This window comes from Montipora foliosa, chromosome 10 (assembly GCF_036669935.1).
Source record: "Montipora foliosa isolate CH-2021 chromosome 10, ASM3666993v2, whole genome shotgun sequence".
Taxonomy (NCBI): Eukaryota; Metazoa; Cnidaria; class Anthozoa; order Scleractinia; family Acroporidae; genus Montipora; species Montipora foliosa.
The window spans coordinates 16405254-16421928 of NC_090878.1; the positions used below are offsets into that span (position 1 = coordinate 16405254).

Here is a 16675-nt window from a genome sequence, read left to right on the forward strand (position 1 = left end):
TAGTCCATTTTTTTCTTGTTTACTTACATTATTGAAAGAAATTTAAAAGGTCTAAAAACACAAAATGCTGAGGAATTCAAGCATCTCAGTTCGCCGCCAGCAACATTAGTTTTCGGGATCCCGGCTGCTAATGTTCAACAATGTACTGAAGTTACATATTTGAATCAGGAGCTACTGTAGGTGTGATGCGAATGGGTGATATCGTTCTATGGCAGATGGTCCGGGTACATGTCATGACTAAAACGAAACATCGCACAAAATCGGCTTCTTTTAGAGTTATGAGCACAGTGCACATTCTTTCAAATGTGACTCTAATGTCGAATTCTCACCACATATCCGCGAGAACCTTGAACTTCAGTTTAACAGTATTTTCAATAATCTTCAATATTTTTCTTCCCTTTTAGTAGAGTCGCAGTATAGGAATCGTTTTGTTTGTTTGTTTGTTTGTTTGTTTTTCTGTCAAAGAGGTTCACACTATTTCCTTGCCAGTTAATCACGATTTGGTTTAACGCCAATTTAATGGAATTGTTGAAGGGTGACCATTTACTCAATTTTTAGTCTCTCTGTAGAATGTGACAGAAACAAGAAACTGTTTAAATCAATCAATAAGACTCATAAAAATAGCGATTCACTACAATCGCTTGTTGAAGACCATGTTACTGCACTGAAAATACTTAATCCCATCTACCAAAGACAGGGGTGAAAATGGAATTTATTTTAAAATAATTGGGGGGGGGGGTATTTACATGAGACCGGGACGAACTCAGACCCGCATGACTTCGTGTCAGCCTCCTGCCATACATTTCGTCTTATGCGTTAATTTACCCGGCCTCACAATGAACTCAGACCGGTCTGTCTTCGTCTCGGTTGCTGCACCGAGACGAGAAATTCTCGTTTACAGTTCTCCTGTAAATGGCAACAGATCTCAGACCGGGTCCAGAAATTTCAAACCTGTATGCTTTTGGGTCAGCCATATATCTGTTACAGGTAAATTTAAATTCAGGTAGAAATGATTTCAACCTAGGTCATAGTTATTCTAACCTAGGTTGAAATCAAAAGTAGTAAACATCAACAAAAATCCATCAGTTATTACCAAGTACGTGTATTTAGGTAAGTAAATCTGGGCTGGAAGAAAAGAGGGATGTGGTTAGCGCATGTTTTTCATGAGTTAGACTATAAAACGCCAATGATTGTTATTAAGTCTACGCACCGATTTTTTTTAGATAGCGTTAACGTTGGGGTTAGGTATATTGTGCATGATAAGCAATTCTGCTTTTCTATCTGGAAGGGCATCATTCATGGCTGAATGCTCTTAGATCGGTAACATCAAAATATCATGTTCAAAGGAGTCATAAAAGAAATACTGAAACAGACTTTATGTATTGTTGATTTTTTAGGCCCGTTTTAAACGTCGCATTTTACATGTGCCGAATCTAATGCAAATGAGAAAATTATATTGTTTTCGCTCATTTGCATTAGATTCGGCACATGTAAAATGAGACGTTTAAAACGGGCCTTATTCGCTTAGTTACCATTACTACTTGCTCGATCTTTTGCTTACATTGCATTAATATAATCAAAACCAAGTGAGAAGCTTTGAAAAGTCTCAATAACAAAACTAAGTTGAACCCCTAATAGCGTAGTTGGAAAATAGTATATTTGGATGAAGAGGCATTTCTTGTAATGTCCGCTTTATTAATTTAAGCGCTACATAATCCTGAAGTTCGAATTTCCTCTTTTTGAGAGTTCCTTCCTTTTTTCTTTCTTTTCTTCTTTTTTTGTTATATTCTCTTTGTGATTTGTATACTTTTTCTTGTAATGTTCCTTTCGCCCGATATTGTTACCCTTTTTGCAATTTGGTTGTCAGCTTCTTTCACTTGTTCTCTTTTCGCAGCATTTCTTAACTTTGGGAAAAGATTAACTGCTGTGCTGGGTTGAACTTCTGTGTTGCTAATAAATTCGACTTTTTCTTCTTCTCCTTCGATGTGACAAGTTCTGTTCTTTATCAATTTGCAAAAGTTTGCCTCTTCCACTAGACCCTGCATTTTATGTCAGTGGATTCATTGGTTCACCGCGAAGATATCTAATGTTTTGTTGTGGCAAAGTCAGTCATCACTTTACGCACAAATTTTTCGAGAGCCATATTTTTTAACTGTGGAGAGAATCAAGCTACGATTCTGATCATTGCAGTTATTAATTAACAGCCTGAATTTTCCAGGCTTTCCTTCCATTACTGCTCAAGTAATAACTGCGATGATCAGCATCTTAACTTGACTTCATATACATTGTCAGATTGCAACTTTGTCGGAAATCCTGCCATCCATGCCAGAGTAGAGGTTCTAGGGATCTGGCAACTTCTGATGTTTCTCTAAGTCTGAGAGGAAATAGCCACGAATACTTTGAGTAATGATCTTCAATATGAAGAACCCAGTTATGCTCCTTACGGAGGTGCGATGAGCGCGAGGTTCGTATCTCAGAAGTGGCATGGAAAGCAAGAGAGATAAGGTTAGAGGCTAAAGATTGCAAGTAGCAACAGAGAAAGACGTAGAACGGATGACGAACCAGAGAGGAAAAGAGTTTGAAGAATGATCTCATTTATTGCTTTCTTTTTTAATCTCCCGAAAAATCCAGGCCCCATTTTTTTTTTCTTTTTAATTACACCTCCCCAAAAGAGGGAAAACCCCTTTTTAGACAGCTGATAATAAACTGGTTTAGACCATTTTAACCTAGGTGATTTTGTTTTCAAATTAGTTGAAAATAAAATGACCTAGGTCAAAATCATTTTAACCTGAATTTAACTGCAATTTGTAACATATTTATTACATAAGAGATATGATTTCGTCCCGAAATCAAACACCAAGCATTTCGTCCCCGTTTCATGCAAACGGTTGCAAAAATTTCATACCAGTCTGAGTTCGTCCCGGTCTCGTGCAAATATTCCCTTAGTCATTCCTAGCAATGTTGTACGTACAGGTAAAGGTCATCAAAAAACAATGATTTGCAATTTTGACCGGAAAACAGTAGAACCCTTGCGATATAGAGACTTCTGACATATCGTGTTTCTGTTATGGCCATAATGTGCAAAAATTCCATGTTACATAATGTGTCTCAAATTAAAACGTTACAGTACCGCTGAGGGCAATAAATGTACTTGATGTGTACCGGAAGAAAGGGTTCAGTTGTAGAGAAAGCCTGTCCTCATTATGTAAAGTTTGCTTATCTTTGAAGAGAACAAATTCTGATTTTCATCGAGCTTTATTATTCCGCACTTTTACGTGATTGATGTTCCCATTTCTGTAGAGAGTTAACGCAGGTTATTCTGGAATTTAATTTTTGGACGAATAACATTCCAAAGCTAAGCTGTGAAACAAACGAACTTCACTAGTGAAGGAAATGGCCGGATTAACATTGCTAAACAGTCTTCTAAAGCTTTTCGTGAGTGCAACAATTCAACCCTGCTGCTCTGTGACCTAATATTCCTTTCCTGAATTTAATGTTCTTTTGTTTCAAATATCAAAGTTCCTTCCATGCATAGTTCTGCCATTTTTGGTCAGGAAGTAATACTGCCAAGAGGACGTATCACTCATAAAAACATTTCAACAAATTGATTGGGACATATTGTTCCCTCACTTACATGCATGAATGCTTGAGTGACTAATTACTCCCTCGGAAGACCCCACAGGCATTTTTTAATTTATCTAAAACGGGTTACGTTTTGTTGCCAGTTTGCTCTTGACAGCCTATATGATGCCAGCTGCGTGTGAAAATGTGTCCATAATCCGCTGTCAACGTTATTCATCACACAAATGCGATTCCTTGCAGTGTAGATGACATTGATTGACGACAGAATTCATATGCTTAGCTGGATAGAACATTTTTGAAGATAGAAAACATATTACCACACAAAAAAGCCTATACCCCGGGGCTATGAAATCCAAAAATTGTATAAAAATGTGATCATTGCTCGTAGGAATCAAGATTTTGGTAAACGTTGCTGGAGATAAGAGATTGTATTCAATGTTGAAAATGCTATTCTTGGACATTGAAACCCGGCCTAGCCTCGTTTCTACAGTCTCTCCAACGAAGGGATAAGATATTTTTACATTTAAATGCCTTACAAAAAGGTTAGAAGACTTCTTGAAGAGATCCTTAGTCTTAGATGTTCCGGTTGCAAATTGCTTGATGAGTCATTCCAATAACAATGAACTTTATTTAATAAGTGTCAAGTATTCCAACGCTGGGGCATTAATTGGGGACACTGTATACTGAAATGAAATTAACTCAAATCAAAGTCAAATTTTGGTATTTGAGAAGACGAGAAAACCGGAGTACCCGCAGAAAAACGTCTCAGAGCAGAGTAGAGATCTCAGCGGGTTATACATGAATCCCCCCCCCCCCCCCACCCCCCGTAACTGTTTATCATCAACCATTGCTTTGTCCACAGAATTAACTTTATTCCTCTAAATCTTTTTCGTAAGGAATAAAGTTGACAAAGATGGCACGATCGAAAAGCGTCTGCAAGGACACACTAGACCCCACTGAGATTATAAATTCACAGTCGCCTTCGAAACAAAAGTACAATATTGATATAACAGTTGCTTTTTACTCCCGAGAGGAAAGGATCAAACTTATGCGAATATCACTTCCGTCACTAGAAAAGTCAAGCAAAACACGGGACATGATTCAAAGACGTCCCCTTTTTCCTTTCAATTTTATCTCGTTTTTATACGAAGAGTCTCTTTATAAGGTAAGTTCTCAATCCAAGAATAAGAAATACCATCTGTTTTTTTTTTTTTTGTAAAATGCAAGAATTAACATTTGCATGCAAGACGTAGAACTGACGATGGACCTTGTCCAATTTTTTCAAGATGAAATTTCGTTGTAAGTTGTCTAAATCTTGCGAGCACCGTGTGATATCACCAGTATGGAACCGACCGGAAACAGCCAAATTTTGAGGTTAAGGAACGAATTCCATCAAACCATTGCCACTTCAAAAGCCGTATAAAAGTTTTAAGAATTTAATTTAAACTTTACTTTTGTCTCCTGCAGCGACTCGTGTCCAAGCTGAAGCACAATTGCGGTAATAAAAATTACAGGATTAAACTGTGCTGTCCTTCGATATTTGCTTCAACAGAGTCCGTCGTTAGAGTCCTTTGAAGAGTTTCCTTTCGATAAAACGAATCGTTTACTGGAGTTTCACAGAAATTTCAAAATGGTCTGCAATTAAAATTGTTAAACTCGCCCCTAATCATCTTCACATGAATGAATTGCTTCCGATGGGAAAGAAGACGCTGAAGAGAGGATGCTTAATCTAATCAGTCGGTCGATGAAAAAGACAGTATATCCAAGGCATGCTTGATTTAATGAGGCAAATATGAGGAAATACATGTCAGGCATGAGAGAACGGAGACAGAAGTATGTATATCTGAATCTCTCTAGATTTCTTCACAGCATTCACTTAGCCATTCGATACCCTGGGCCCAAGGATGGCGTGGTGCTACAAGACAATATGTTATCTTTGTTTGAGAGTAAGTTAACAATGAAGCAGCTCCGTTAAAAATAAACAAGTCTTCCATCCAAGCTGTCTCTCTCTCTCTTTTTCTGTCGCTCTCTTCCGGCAAGTCTTAAGTCCTGACTGTAAATGTCAAAGGCTTTTCTATATTCTTGGAATCTCTAATCCGAAGGAATCAGTTGCATGCCGTGCGTAAAGATTCTCGATTGCTTGCAGAGATACATATGGTTCCTATTAATTGCTTAAATCCTCGTTTTGTTTAACTTGTAATGTTAAAAACTCCCTACCTCGAGCTAAATATATACATACTGGATGCCGCAATGAACTATCAAGCTGTAGAAATGGAATTAGGAGGCACTGAGCAAGAGACTCATCTGAGCCCATCATCAGTATAGCCGTTTGCACTCAGGAGACGAGATTGAGCGACTTTGTGAAAATTACATCTTCGTTTTCTTGTATTTTATGTTTCATTCAGTTTAAAGTCTTCAAATACAAGAAGCGAAGAATTTGCGTGTGTGTACAAACACCCCCTTCCCCCCCCCCCCCCTTCAAAAAATGCCCTCCCCTTTAGATGATGTGGTATGACCGCATGACTGAATTTATGGAAAGTGAATACCACTATTCTTCTCTTCAATTCGCCCAGATACTCAGGCTACCAGAAACTATTCTTCTTCTTCTTCCTCAAAAGATCACATAAAGAGTCCAATCACTTACTAAAGAATGAATTCATTTTTTTTCTGCTTGGAGAGTTTTGAATGTTGCAATTAACTCCATGTTGATCTCACCATATCGGCTCCAACGTGAAAATGGACCGCTTCATTTCCATTGGTCTCATTTCATTTTAAACATAAATACAAATAAAAAACGAATAACGAACCGTTTGATTAACGCAGGTGTTAAGTGTTTCAGCAGCTCCAGTTCTTGTCCTATACTTTGTGGTGCCGATCAAAGGGTGGCAAGGCAAAAAGATTATCCGAACAAGTACACTGTGTGTATCTCTCGATAAGCGTTACAGAGTTAAGGCCTCTTTCAAAAAGGTCTCTGTTTTTCAAGTTTGTAGAAAGAGAATACATCCTCTCTAAAGAAGAGAACTGCGCGTGATAATCTTTGCAGACCTTGCCGCTAGTTAGTCGAAGAGGCATGGCGAACCCGGCGCCAATCCACCCACAAACATTCCGAGCCTTTCTTTTCTGAGTTGCATGCCTTTACCACTTAGCTAAGACATACGCAATAATGCTACATTCCACACAACAAACGTCCTATACTCACCAAAGTTTTGGCTTCGCTAAATTCTGAGACGCCCTGGTAGTTTAGTAACCAAAGCACAGCGAACAGCCTGATTTGACGAAGAAGGAGTTCTCCCCTCATCTGTGACACTTGTCGAATCTAAGGAACAAACTAAATTGTCTTGATACTGTTGACGATGTGCAAGGTCTTTTTTTTTCACGAGACGCCGAGCTGTGAATTGAACTCGATGCCTTGTTTAGTGTTTCTGATGTGATCTTATGAAATCCCTGGATGTCATATGGGGTCGGAGGAGGCGATTGTGTTTACTTATCCCAGAGGACCACACACGGAGACAAGAAGTTGAACGACACACCCCTCGGATTAATCAACTTGAACTTGATCGATTGGCAAGACAGAAAGCTAAAATGTTATTCAAGTGGACGGCATTGGAGTCGAAAAGCGTGGTCAACAACATCCCAAGGCATTACTTCATTTAAGGGAAGTTCTGTGAATTAAACGTTAGGGCTTGTGTAGCACTTGTTCACATGCTGCCTACACAATTAATCTCTTCGAAAGCTCGAATACCTTTTAACTACGAAACATGTTTTTCACGGTTCAAATGCTCGGACTCTCGAGTTTCTGATTGTTTCGACGAGAGTTCGGTTTTAAAAACTGATTGTTTATTTTAATTCGACCTTGCGACGTGAACTTATACATTCAAAGCCACGCGTTTTTGTTAGTTTTTACTTGCTATCTAAGCAGTGGATCACTTCCGACAACAAGCATCTGTTTGAAGAATTACTCGGTCATTGAATGGCGTCAAAGGAAGTTCTGGACGTAACAGGATTGTTGGCGAATGGCAAGCCACAATGTTGGCCATGAGGATGCTATAGATAACATTTGACCGCACAAGTACCCAACACCTACATTGTTTTCCGTGAGAAAAAAACGTAACGCACAAATTGATGGTGAAAACCAGACCAGCAATTAACTCAAAAGCGAGCTATCTTATCGGCAATCTCATCAATTAGGCTAATCTCAACAAAAATCTAGTGTACATTCTCATTAAATCAATTGCGAATTGTGAGAAAAATCGTGACACCGCTTTAACTTGAGACAAAAAAATGTCATAGAATGAAGACATCTCTTGTCACAAACAGCACTTCTCGGTAGTTGTTGGGCTCAAGAATGGCAAGGTCACGAGTCTTTGTGGGATACCAAATGCCTCACCTCTGGAACAACACAAACATTTCTATAATGTTGGTCAAATTTTGACGAAATTTGTTGTCGACGCAGAAATGAAAAGCTTAGATTCTTATCGTAGTCTATGTATTCCGGGCTACAATTATTAACGAGGAGAATGCCAAATTGTTCAAGTCATGTTTGCAGATGTCAATCTTCAGTGTTATTGGTGGGGCGCCTTGAAGGCGACCTTCTTGAAATACGTTTTAGTGATAAATTGAGATACTATTATTATTCCATGCAAGTCGTTTACCTGTCGTCGCACTTTGTTCTGTTATGTTAATGAAAAAACAACACAGACTCTTCATCTAAATAGAAACAAAACCAGCGTCCTGGCTTCACCCTCTAGCCCCACCCCTTGAAAGTTAGCAACCATGACAGGCAGAGGTTTTAAAAAATGCTTGTCCACAGGGATCTAGCCAGTCGTGTTGGACAAAATCACCAAAGGAAACTCATGTCACCTCGGATAAATGCCTTTAACGTATTTGAAAAGAAATCATGGAGAGAAAGAATTTATTTTTCCATTTCTTCAATTGAGAAATAATTCGCCTGCAGTTATCTCCCGCAGCTGAGTCATCTAGAAATATCATCACTAGAATTTCCTTTCTGTGGGCTCAAAGTGACAAATGCCTTTCCTTGCGAAAACCCGCCACCTCGAAAGTAGATACTTCTATTGTATATAACAATTAAATTGGTAAGCCTTTTCTTTTATGCTCGATTGTCTGGTCTCATGCCAATTCTGGCTACATCCGGCTGCTCTTTCTCAAATCTTCTTTTTCAAGTTGACGTGAATTCCTTGGAGCAAACATCAATCACTCGTGTAAACTCGAGCGTATCACGTCTACCGGAATTGACCAACGCCCTTTCACTGCGCCGTATTCTGGAGAAGTTAAGAATGAAGTCGTGTCATTGTGTTCTTGGCACATCGTGACAACGGCGTCCTCTTGATTAAAGTTCTTCAATTGTCGTCGATGTTTTCCCAATTGTAGGACGAGCAGATGGAGCAACGTATCTATGCTGTTTACTGTGGTGTCAATGGCCAACGTACTAAAGTACTTAAGTACTTCTACATGTTCTCGAATATTTTGTTATTTACGCAACCTTTGAATAAAATGTTACTTTCAAAGGGGTGGGGGGGGGGGGGGGGGGACGAATTATAAGCCCGCAAAGCTCCAACGTTTGTTTCGCGCTCTCCAAACATCCAGTACCAAAATACATATTATAAGCACAACCTCAATGATGATGCCTTTTTTTTTTTGCAACACTGCTATTAAATAGCGTTCAGTGCTAAGAAGGAGAACATTTCAGTCTACTCATATCATCATTGTGCGATTTGATTTTCTAATAAGGAAGTTCAAAGAGGACTTGAAGACCTTCGAGAGGATTTGAATCGAGTTGCTTCTTGGTGCTGCGAAAACTGATTCCTTATTAACTCTGACAAAACAAAGTTCTGTGTGTTTGGGTCCAAGACCCTCCAACAGAATGCTGGCGCAAACATCTATTCCGTCTTTGCCATTTTTAGGAAAGGAAAGGAACTGGTGTTGTTGACTCAGGGAAAGACCTTGGTGTGAGAGTGGATAAGCATCTATTCTTTAATGAGCACACCAGCACTTTGGCAAGTGAACTGATAGGCAAACTATTGTGGCAAAGATCAGCAGAATTCGTCACTTGTTTGATGAAACAATTTTTTTTCATTGTTATAAACTCATTCGTTTTTACTACGTTATTTTGTTGTTCATGATTATGGTTAGGTTCTAGTAAATCTAACATTTCTAAACTAAACCCTAACCTAACCGCAACATGTGCAGAACTTTGCAGCCCGTTTGTTATCCGGGAAGAAGAAATTTGAAGACATAAAACCCACTCTCAAAGAGGTGAAGCTACTTCCAGTGTGAGAGGCTGTTAGAGTTCGAGACGCCGTTCAGATGTTCAAATAAAAGACTAATCAGGCACCTAGGTCTTTAGTAAATAGGTTTCAGAAGAGGTCCCAGGTTCATAGCTATAACTCTAGGAACGATCTTAATCTTTTCCACGGTAAGTGCTGCACAGCGCTCGCCCAAAAGTCGTTCCAGTATCGTGGCGCAGACACGTGGAATTCTCTGCCACGCTTGCCGAGTTGCGCAAATTGCGCAATCTCTGCATTAAACGTAACCTGAGAAGTCATCTCAGTAACGACTGCTTAGTAAATTAATCTATTTTCATGTTATGTTAGGTTTTTTACCTCAGTAGGTTGTTATTTATTGTAAGTTATCGTAGCCTAGTATCGATTAGTTTAACATTGTAAATTAGGTCGGAAGATTCCCGTACGGGTACCCTAATAAAGTTATATTTGTATCTGTGCGCTGTGCGTCTTTATGTAAATTAAATTGCTTGATTTCCTTGCTTAATTTGTTTGAAATATCCTAGTTCAATGGAATCTGAAAGAGCTATTATCATTGGAATCCGGAAGGCGGAATGGATTTCACTTAAGTTTGGTTCGGATTAATTGTGCAGAATACTATTTTAATTCTATGTAGGTGTCATTCGAGTATGGTCATAACCGATTAACAATGCCGAGTTTTTTTCATACACCAAGCTATGGGTAGCCAGTGGTTAATTCATCCTGTTTTTGCTGGACTTCCTCTCCTCGCATTATGCCCTTAAAGCTCGCTCTTTATATTTCATCACCTTGTAAGTCCTCAATGAGACGCTAATAATTGAAGTTTCAGTTTCTATTCCATGCTGGAGGCCTTCGCCTAATGACATAAAGTTAGCTCAGTATCAATCGTTTCCCACGCAAGCAGCCATATTGGATTATTTGCATAAAACTCGCACAATAACTTTTTTCAGGGCCCCTGCATTTTTTTCCTTTCATCATGGCCACCGTTACATTTAGTCATTCTTGTCCCCAGAGTCCGCTTTTCTTTTGGTCAGCACCAAGAACACGAACTCGGGCCATAACCAAAGCAGGAAGTCCACGAATCACAGACTTCCGGATCTTCTGCGCATCCTCAGAAATTTGATATTAAGTCATTCTCGTCCCCAGAGTCCGCTTTTCTTTTGGTCAGCACCAAGAACACGAACTCTGGCCATAACCAAAGCAGGAAGTCCACGAATCACGGACTTCCGGATCTTCTGCGCATTCTCAGAAATTTGAAACAATAACGGTTGTCAATGTATACAACATTATACCACTACCGACGTGCGGTGCATATTTTTGGCTATGGCCAGAGTCCGCGATCTTGGTGCTGACCAAAAGAAAAGTGGACTCTGGGTACAAGAATGGGCATCAAGTGAAAATATTTAAAGACTGTCTAGTAGTAATCATGGATTAGTAAAGTGTGTTCGATGTCCAGTAAAAAATATATTTTTTTATTGTACTGATTGTCCAGAAATATTCAGGAAAAGTGGACTTTCAGAGAGAACGTGAATCTCCTGTGAAAAGCAGCTGAGTTGACAAATCACAACTCGGCATCGTTGCCGGCACGAATTGCCGCGCAGGGGTAAATTGCAGCGTCTGTTTCCTACAAAGAATACCACTAAATAGCTTTCTGGTGTTCAAATAAGTAGTTTTAGTCATATTTGCAAGGGATACTTACACGCACAACTGTAGGGCACGTGGAAATACGGGGAATTTTTACTGCTTTGATTCGGGCATACGGGTATTGTAATACGAACCCAATGTCGAGACATAACAGAATCAAAATCACATCAGATCGAGGTGATGTGTGCCCGTCAGCCAGTCAGTCCAGGATGGGGTCCAAACCCTGAAATCGCATGGCATCATGATCGATACCCGCCAAACATATTTTGGAAATTCGTAAAACGACATGATTATGATGCGTCCTGCTCCGTCGCAACGCAATGAACGAAATGCGTATTCTCCTAATTACGCACAATCATGTATACATATTTGTCACTGAAGGTCAAAATTCTCTTTCGTCAGCACCGACAATAGGGGTGTAAATAAAGAGGTTGCTGAGGCTTAAAACCTCCAAAAATAATTGATTTAACCATAACCATCTATGCGAGCCTTCTTCGCAACTTTTTTTTTTTTTTTTGCCGCCCCCTTTAAAACAACGACAAATGCTTTAAATTTCTGAGGCTGCGGCGAAAGAGCCGTCCTTCAGCTGGACAAAAGGACCGCGGCCTCTGGGGACGAAAGCGTACTGATTGGTTAATTGACATTAGATGTCATCTTCCCAATTCCTTCACAGTGTCTAGAGGAATTCTTTACTATCGTTCAAGAGAAGCTGCGTTCGTCGTATTTATTTGCAGTGAAACCGCACTCCAAGTACTGTGGATTCGCAAGGCATGAAAGCTCAATGGACTTACCACAAAATGGTACTGTGTTCTCTCGTTCGGAAAACTTCCTGTAAAAAAAATCGTTGGCCGCCGGTTGACGATTACCGCGCTCGCAGCCAGCGTCTTGTTTACTGCAAATGAACATGGTGGACATCGTGCGAACACTTTTGACGATAACATCCAGGAACTGCAATAGTCACGCTTTGCTTACATGAAGTACGCTCTATACTTTCATCATTTTCGAATTAACAGAAAGCAGAAGAACTTTGATAAGATGTCTATCACGTGGAGGAATCAATAATAAACATCACAACTGTATTGTAGCAGCAAGGACCAACGTAACAAAAACCAAGCAGATATACAGATATTCCTTCACTGTTTGATCAACCTTTCACTTCTCGCTTGTTAACAACAACCAGACCATAAAGGCAACTGTTACTAAAGACACAGATTTTCAAGTATCTAAAATAAACTTAGTGATCACAGCATATTGAAAGCTAACCGTTTAAAAATCGGTGCTTGACTCAGCGCCATTTAATTTGACGTCATGATTATCAGGAGATGTGCAAAAACCCTTCAGACTGTATAGCAAAGTCGAACCCAAGATAATCATGGGCCGGTGCGATTCCTGTATTTAGCTGCATCTGTGCAAACAGGGTGAGATTTATACGAGATTTGGATCGAGTAGAATCTCACTGGACTGACGGCCCTTGCGCCTTGGGCAATGTGGTTTTACACACAGGATACTTCCGATACAGAACCGAGAGAGGAACTGGTAAGAGTGAGTCAGTGACGTGACACTGGCATTCCACCAATGCTCGTGGTCCTGCTTAAAAACGTGTTTCTCTTCGTAATTCCAACATAATGTGATTTTACTTAATTAAATTTGATTTGTGGGTGTTTTTACTCTGTGGTTCAGTACTTAATCCACTAGCAACCCAAAAAAGTACTTATTTCAATTATATCGTAATTGAATTAGACATTACGGCACCGATATCGAAACAGGACCGTTTTACTTTGTGGATTGATCTCACGATTGCGACATTGGCTACCTTCAGACAAGGGCATGGAAAATTCTTTCGACCGCAGAACCCCTGCCATATTTCTTAGCACTTGGCCGGGGTTGTTTAAAGAACACGTCAGAATGTTAGTTAATGTTAGTGTCTTTCTCCGAACTCTCTTTAATAAAAAAAGGAGGGCGTTTCCACTCTGCAGCTTCAAGTTAAAGTTGTTATAAAAACAAATCATAAAATGAGATTTGTAATTTAAATCTCGGAGACTTAAAAGCTTATTTTTTCAGGGGAACGTGACATCTAGCTGTTTGCTTCAGACGAGTCGACTGGTGTAATCACCGCTGTCTCTAGCATCTTCTTGATTCAGCGTTTCATGCTTGATGTTCCATTTGTTAAAATTATCAGGTTTAAGTATAATTTTTTCGACACTGCACTGATAAGTCCATGCAAACGAGCTTTCATGCCTGCCCACCCACATTGATGTCACTCTGCAAGCATGAACTGCCACAGTTTTTTTTTTCTTTCCAATCTTTTCTTACCAATCTGTCAAGCACGAAATTTACAAGACCTCGCTGATACGCCTCAAAGCGTACCAAGAAACGAGAATTGTTACGACTCGAATCGGTAGTCTGTCAGTAACTCGCTTAGTGCACAAATGGTTATTGTAAAAACTGGACTGCGGACTATGGACTCGGACTACAGACAGATACTAGCGGACTGGTTGATCCGGCTTCGGGCACTGATCCGACTAGGAGAAAAAACTGGATTAAACAGCAAAAGTTGGATTGCACTCAATGCAGTGTAAGACGTGAACGTTAATTCACTTTGGACTCAATTGCGAGAAAAAGCTGCAGAAAATTCATCGTCAAACTGATAGTAAATTGTTGTCTTCTATTATTTTAAGCCACGATTCTTAGGCAATTGTTCATTTGAAGGTAAGAAATCCATGGAATAACACCTGATTGGGTACAAATAAAATAAAGCTTGAGAGAGTAACTTTTTTTCAGCTAGGGTGATTTCATCTGAGTCGCCGCCCGTAAAGTTGTTCCGGGTAATTATGGTTTCGATGAGAGAAGGAAAACCAAATGACCTCGCGGAAAAAAGCCTCTCGGACTAAAATAAAGAACTCACCAAACTGAACCCCGAGAAATGTCGTCAGTCAAGATAATAGTGGGGAATAGAAACAAGGCCACATTGGTAGAAGGCCCATAATGCTCTCGTCACGATGGCGCCAACTTTGTTTCAGTGTCACCCTTAAGGAATTCTCTTTCGTTTTGTCGTTTACACCAAGAGTCCACTCTTGTCTACTCATATGATCTTTTGCCACATTTAACTTTACGATATCCCAGTACTGAAAATCAACAGGCTTTTTTTTCAGGATTTTTTTTATGCTCAAGAAAGAAACCTTTCTTATTGCTTTCTTTGTTACTGTGCCAAATATTTCTGACAATCTAAGAGAACTTCGGTATCTATTCAAAATTATCAAATATCGAAAGAACATGCAGTCATTTACGTCACACTGTTCAGTGGACATTTTTTCAAGACTAAAAGTTTGTGCAATGTTGATCGATCCTCGCTTCATGTGAACAACACGTACTATAAAAGGTCTCACTGCAATAAACCCTTCTTTTTAAGTTAAAAACCTGAAATAGCATTTATATTCCTAAACCAAAGTTTAGTGTTAATTTAATGATTAATGTGAACGGAGCTAATTTCTTCTCTTCTGCGTAAAAAGGATTTTTCACCGGATAACAGTTGTAGACCGATATATAAATATATTGGTTTTGTCAACAACGTTTCATCGTCTTTATCACGAAATGTTAGGTAATCTCTCGTAATTCGTAGTTAAGACGAAAGGTTGTAACGAATCATCCATCATCATTTTTAGATGAAAATATTTCTACTATTAATTTGGCGGTTCCGTCTTTTTAGTGAGCTAAACACATGGTAGATATGAAGTGATACTCCTGCGTGACGTGATCTGCTGTTCTTGTGTTTTGGCTAAGAGTCCGTCAAAGTTGTTTGTTCTAATGACAAGTCTTGATAGCAGTGTTTACAATGGCTTGGAAAGCGCCATAGAGTCTTTTGGAATGACAAAATATTTTTTCGCATCTTGGACTCCTTTGCCTTCCTTCTGATAACGATCTTGTTTAAATGAATTCAATCCAAGAAGAAGGAAGGAATCGGCGAACCCTGCCGATCTGATAAAACAGACTAGGTGGTCTTCAGTTTATTGTATGGCAATTAGATCAAAGCCTGGAAGCTTCGGTCGATTGGCATCGCAAAATGTCTGTATCGTACTAATGCACTATTTATAGGAATTGTTTTCATCAAACCTAATGAGGTGACGTCACATCTTGAATGGTTCAACCTTGCTAGCCTTCTGCGAAAGAATTACGATAAAGCAGGATGAATAATAGTAGGAGGGACATTTCTTCTTCGTCCGTCATTTTGGAAACGTTGCTCGTCCCATTTTCCAGCGAGTATTTTTCCGGAGCAAACTGCGCTTGCGTATGTCAGGCTTAAATGACAAAATTTGAGGTTTTAGAGAGAACATCAGCTCTTGAGGATAAATTTTCATTTTCGTCCCTAAATTGAGCGCCGTTCATATTAGTTTATCTCTTGAGGATTTGCTACACCTCAGTCACGTTATAACATGATGCTTGGAAGAATCGGGAAGCGATTTCAATAACGCGAATTCTCATTTAACGACGACGTTCTCGTTGCCATCGTCGTCGCAAAGGCTCCCTATTGTTAAATATTAAGGGAACTTGGAATATCAAATTTTACCCTCTACTTCTGTGGATTCCAATAACCAAGAAATTTCTGATCCATGTTTAATTAAGGATGTACGCCGATGATCAGAGTTAGTATTACTTTTGCTGGTAGCGATGTTGATGAAATAAATATTTGTATTATTTAATCTTGATCTGGAGAAAATTCGTCTGTGGCTTGCAGCCAACAAACTAACTTTAAATAAGACAAAGACTGAATACGTACTGATTGGTTCCAAGCAAAAAGGTTATTACATTTTACAGCAAATCCCACTGCCACAATTAACCAGTTTCTGATAAAGCAAGTCTCTACTGTAAAATCCTTTGGTGTACATGTTGACGAAAATCTTACTTGGGAGTGTCATATCAACGAGCTTTCTAAAAAGATTGCTTCTGGTATAAGCGCCATTAGACGTAATATGTACTCGGTCCCATATAAGACTCTACTCTCCATTTACAATTCACTGGTCCAACCACATCTCCATTACAGTAGCTTGGAGTGGAGATATCCAGTTCTAAGAGTCTTTCTCAAAAGTTACAAAAATTGCAATATCGAGCGAGCTGCACGCGTCATAACGTTTTAAAATTACAAGCGCAGTACTGATGAACTGTTGCGGATGATA

General features: G+C 39.3%; 1 protein-coding gene across 2 annotated transcripts in view; it reads right to left on the reverse strand.

The window, feature by feature from the left end:
- LOC137973135 (uncharacterized) overlaps nucleotides 1–16675 on the reverse strand; it is a 52761-nt gene that overhangs the window by 28980 nt on the left and 7106 nt on the right. For both annotated transcript variants that reach the window (XM_068819878.1, XM_068819879.1), the window contains exon 2: nucleotides 6782–6898. In XM_068819878.1, coding sequence (XP_068675979.1) covers nucleotides 6782–6880 — 99 coding nt within the window. In that variant the 5' untranslated portion in view covers nucleotides 6881–6898. The remainder of the gene's footprint in view (nucleotides 1–6781; nucleotides 6899–16675) is intronic.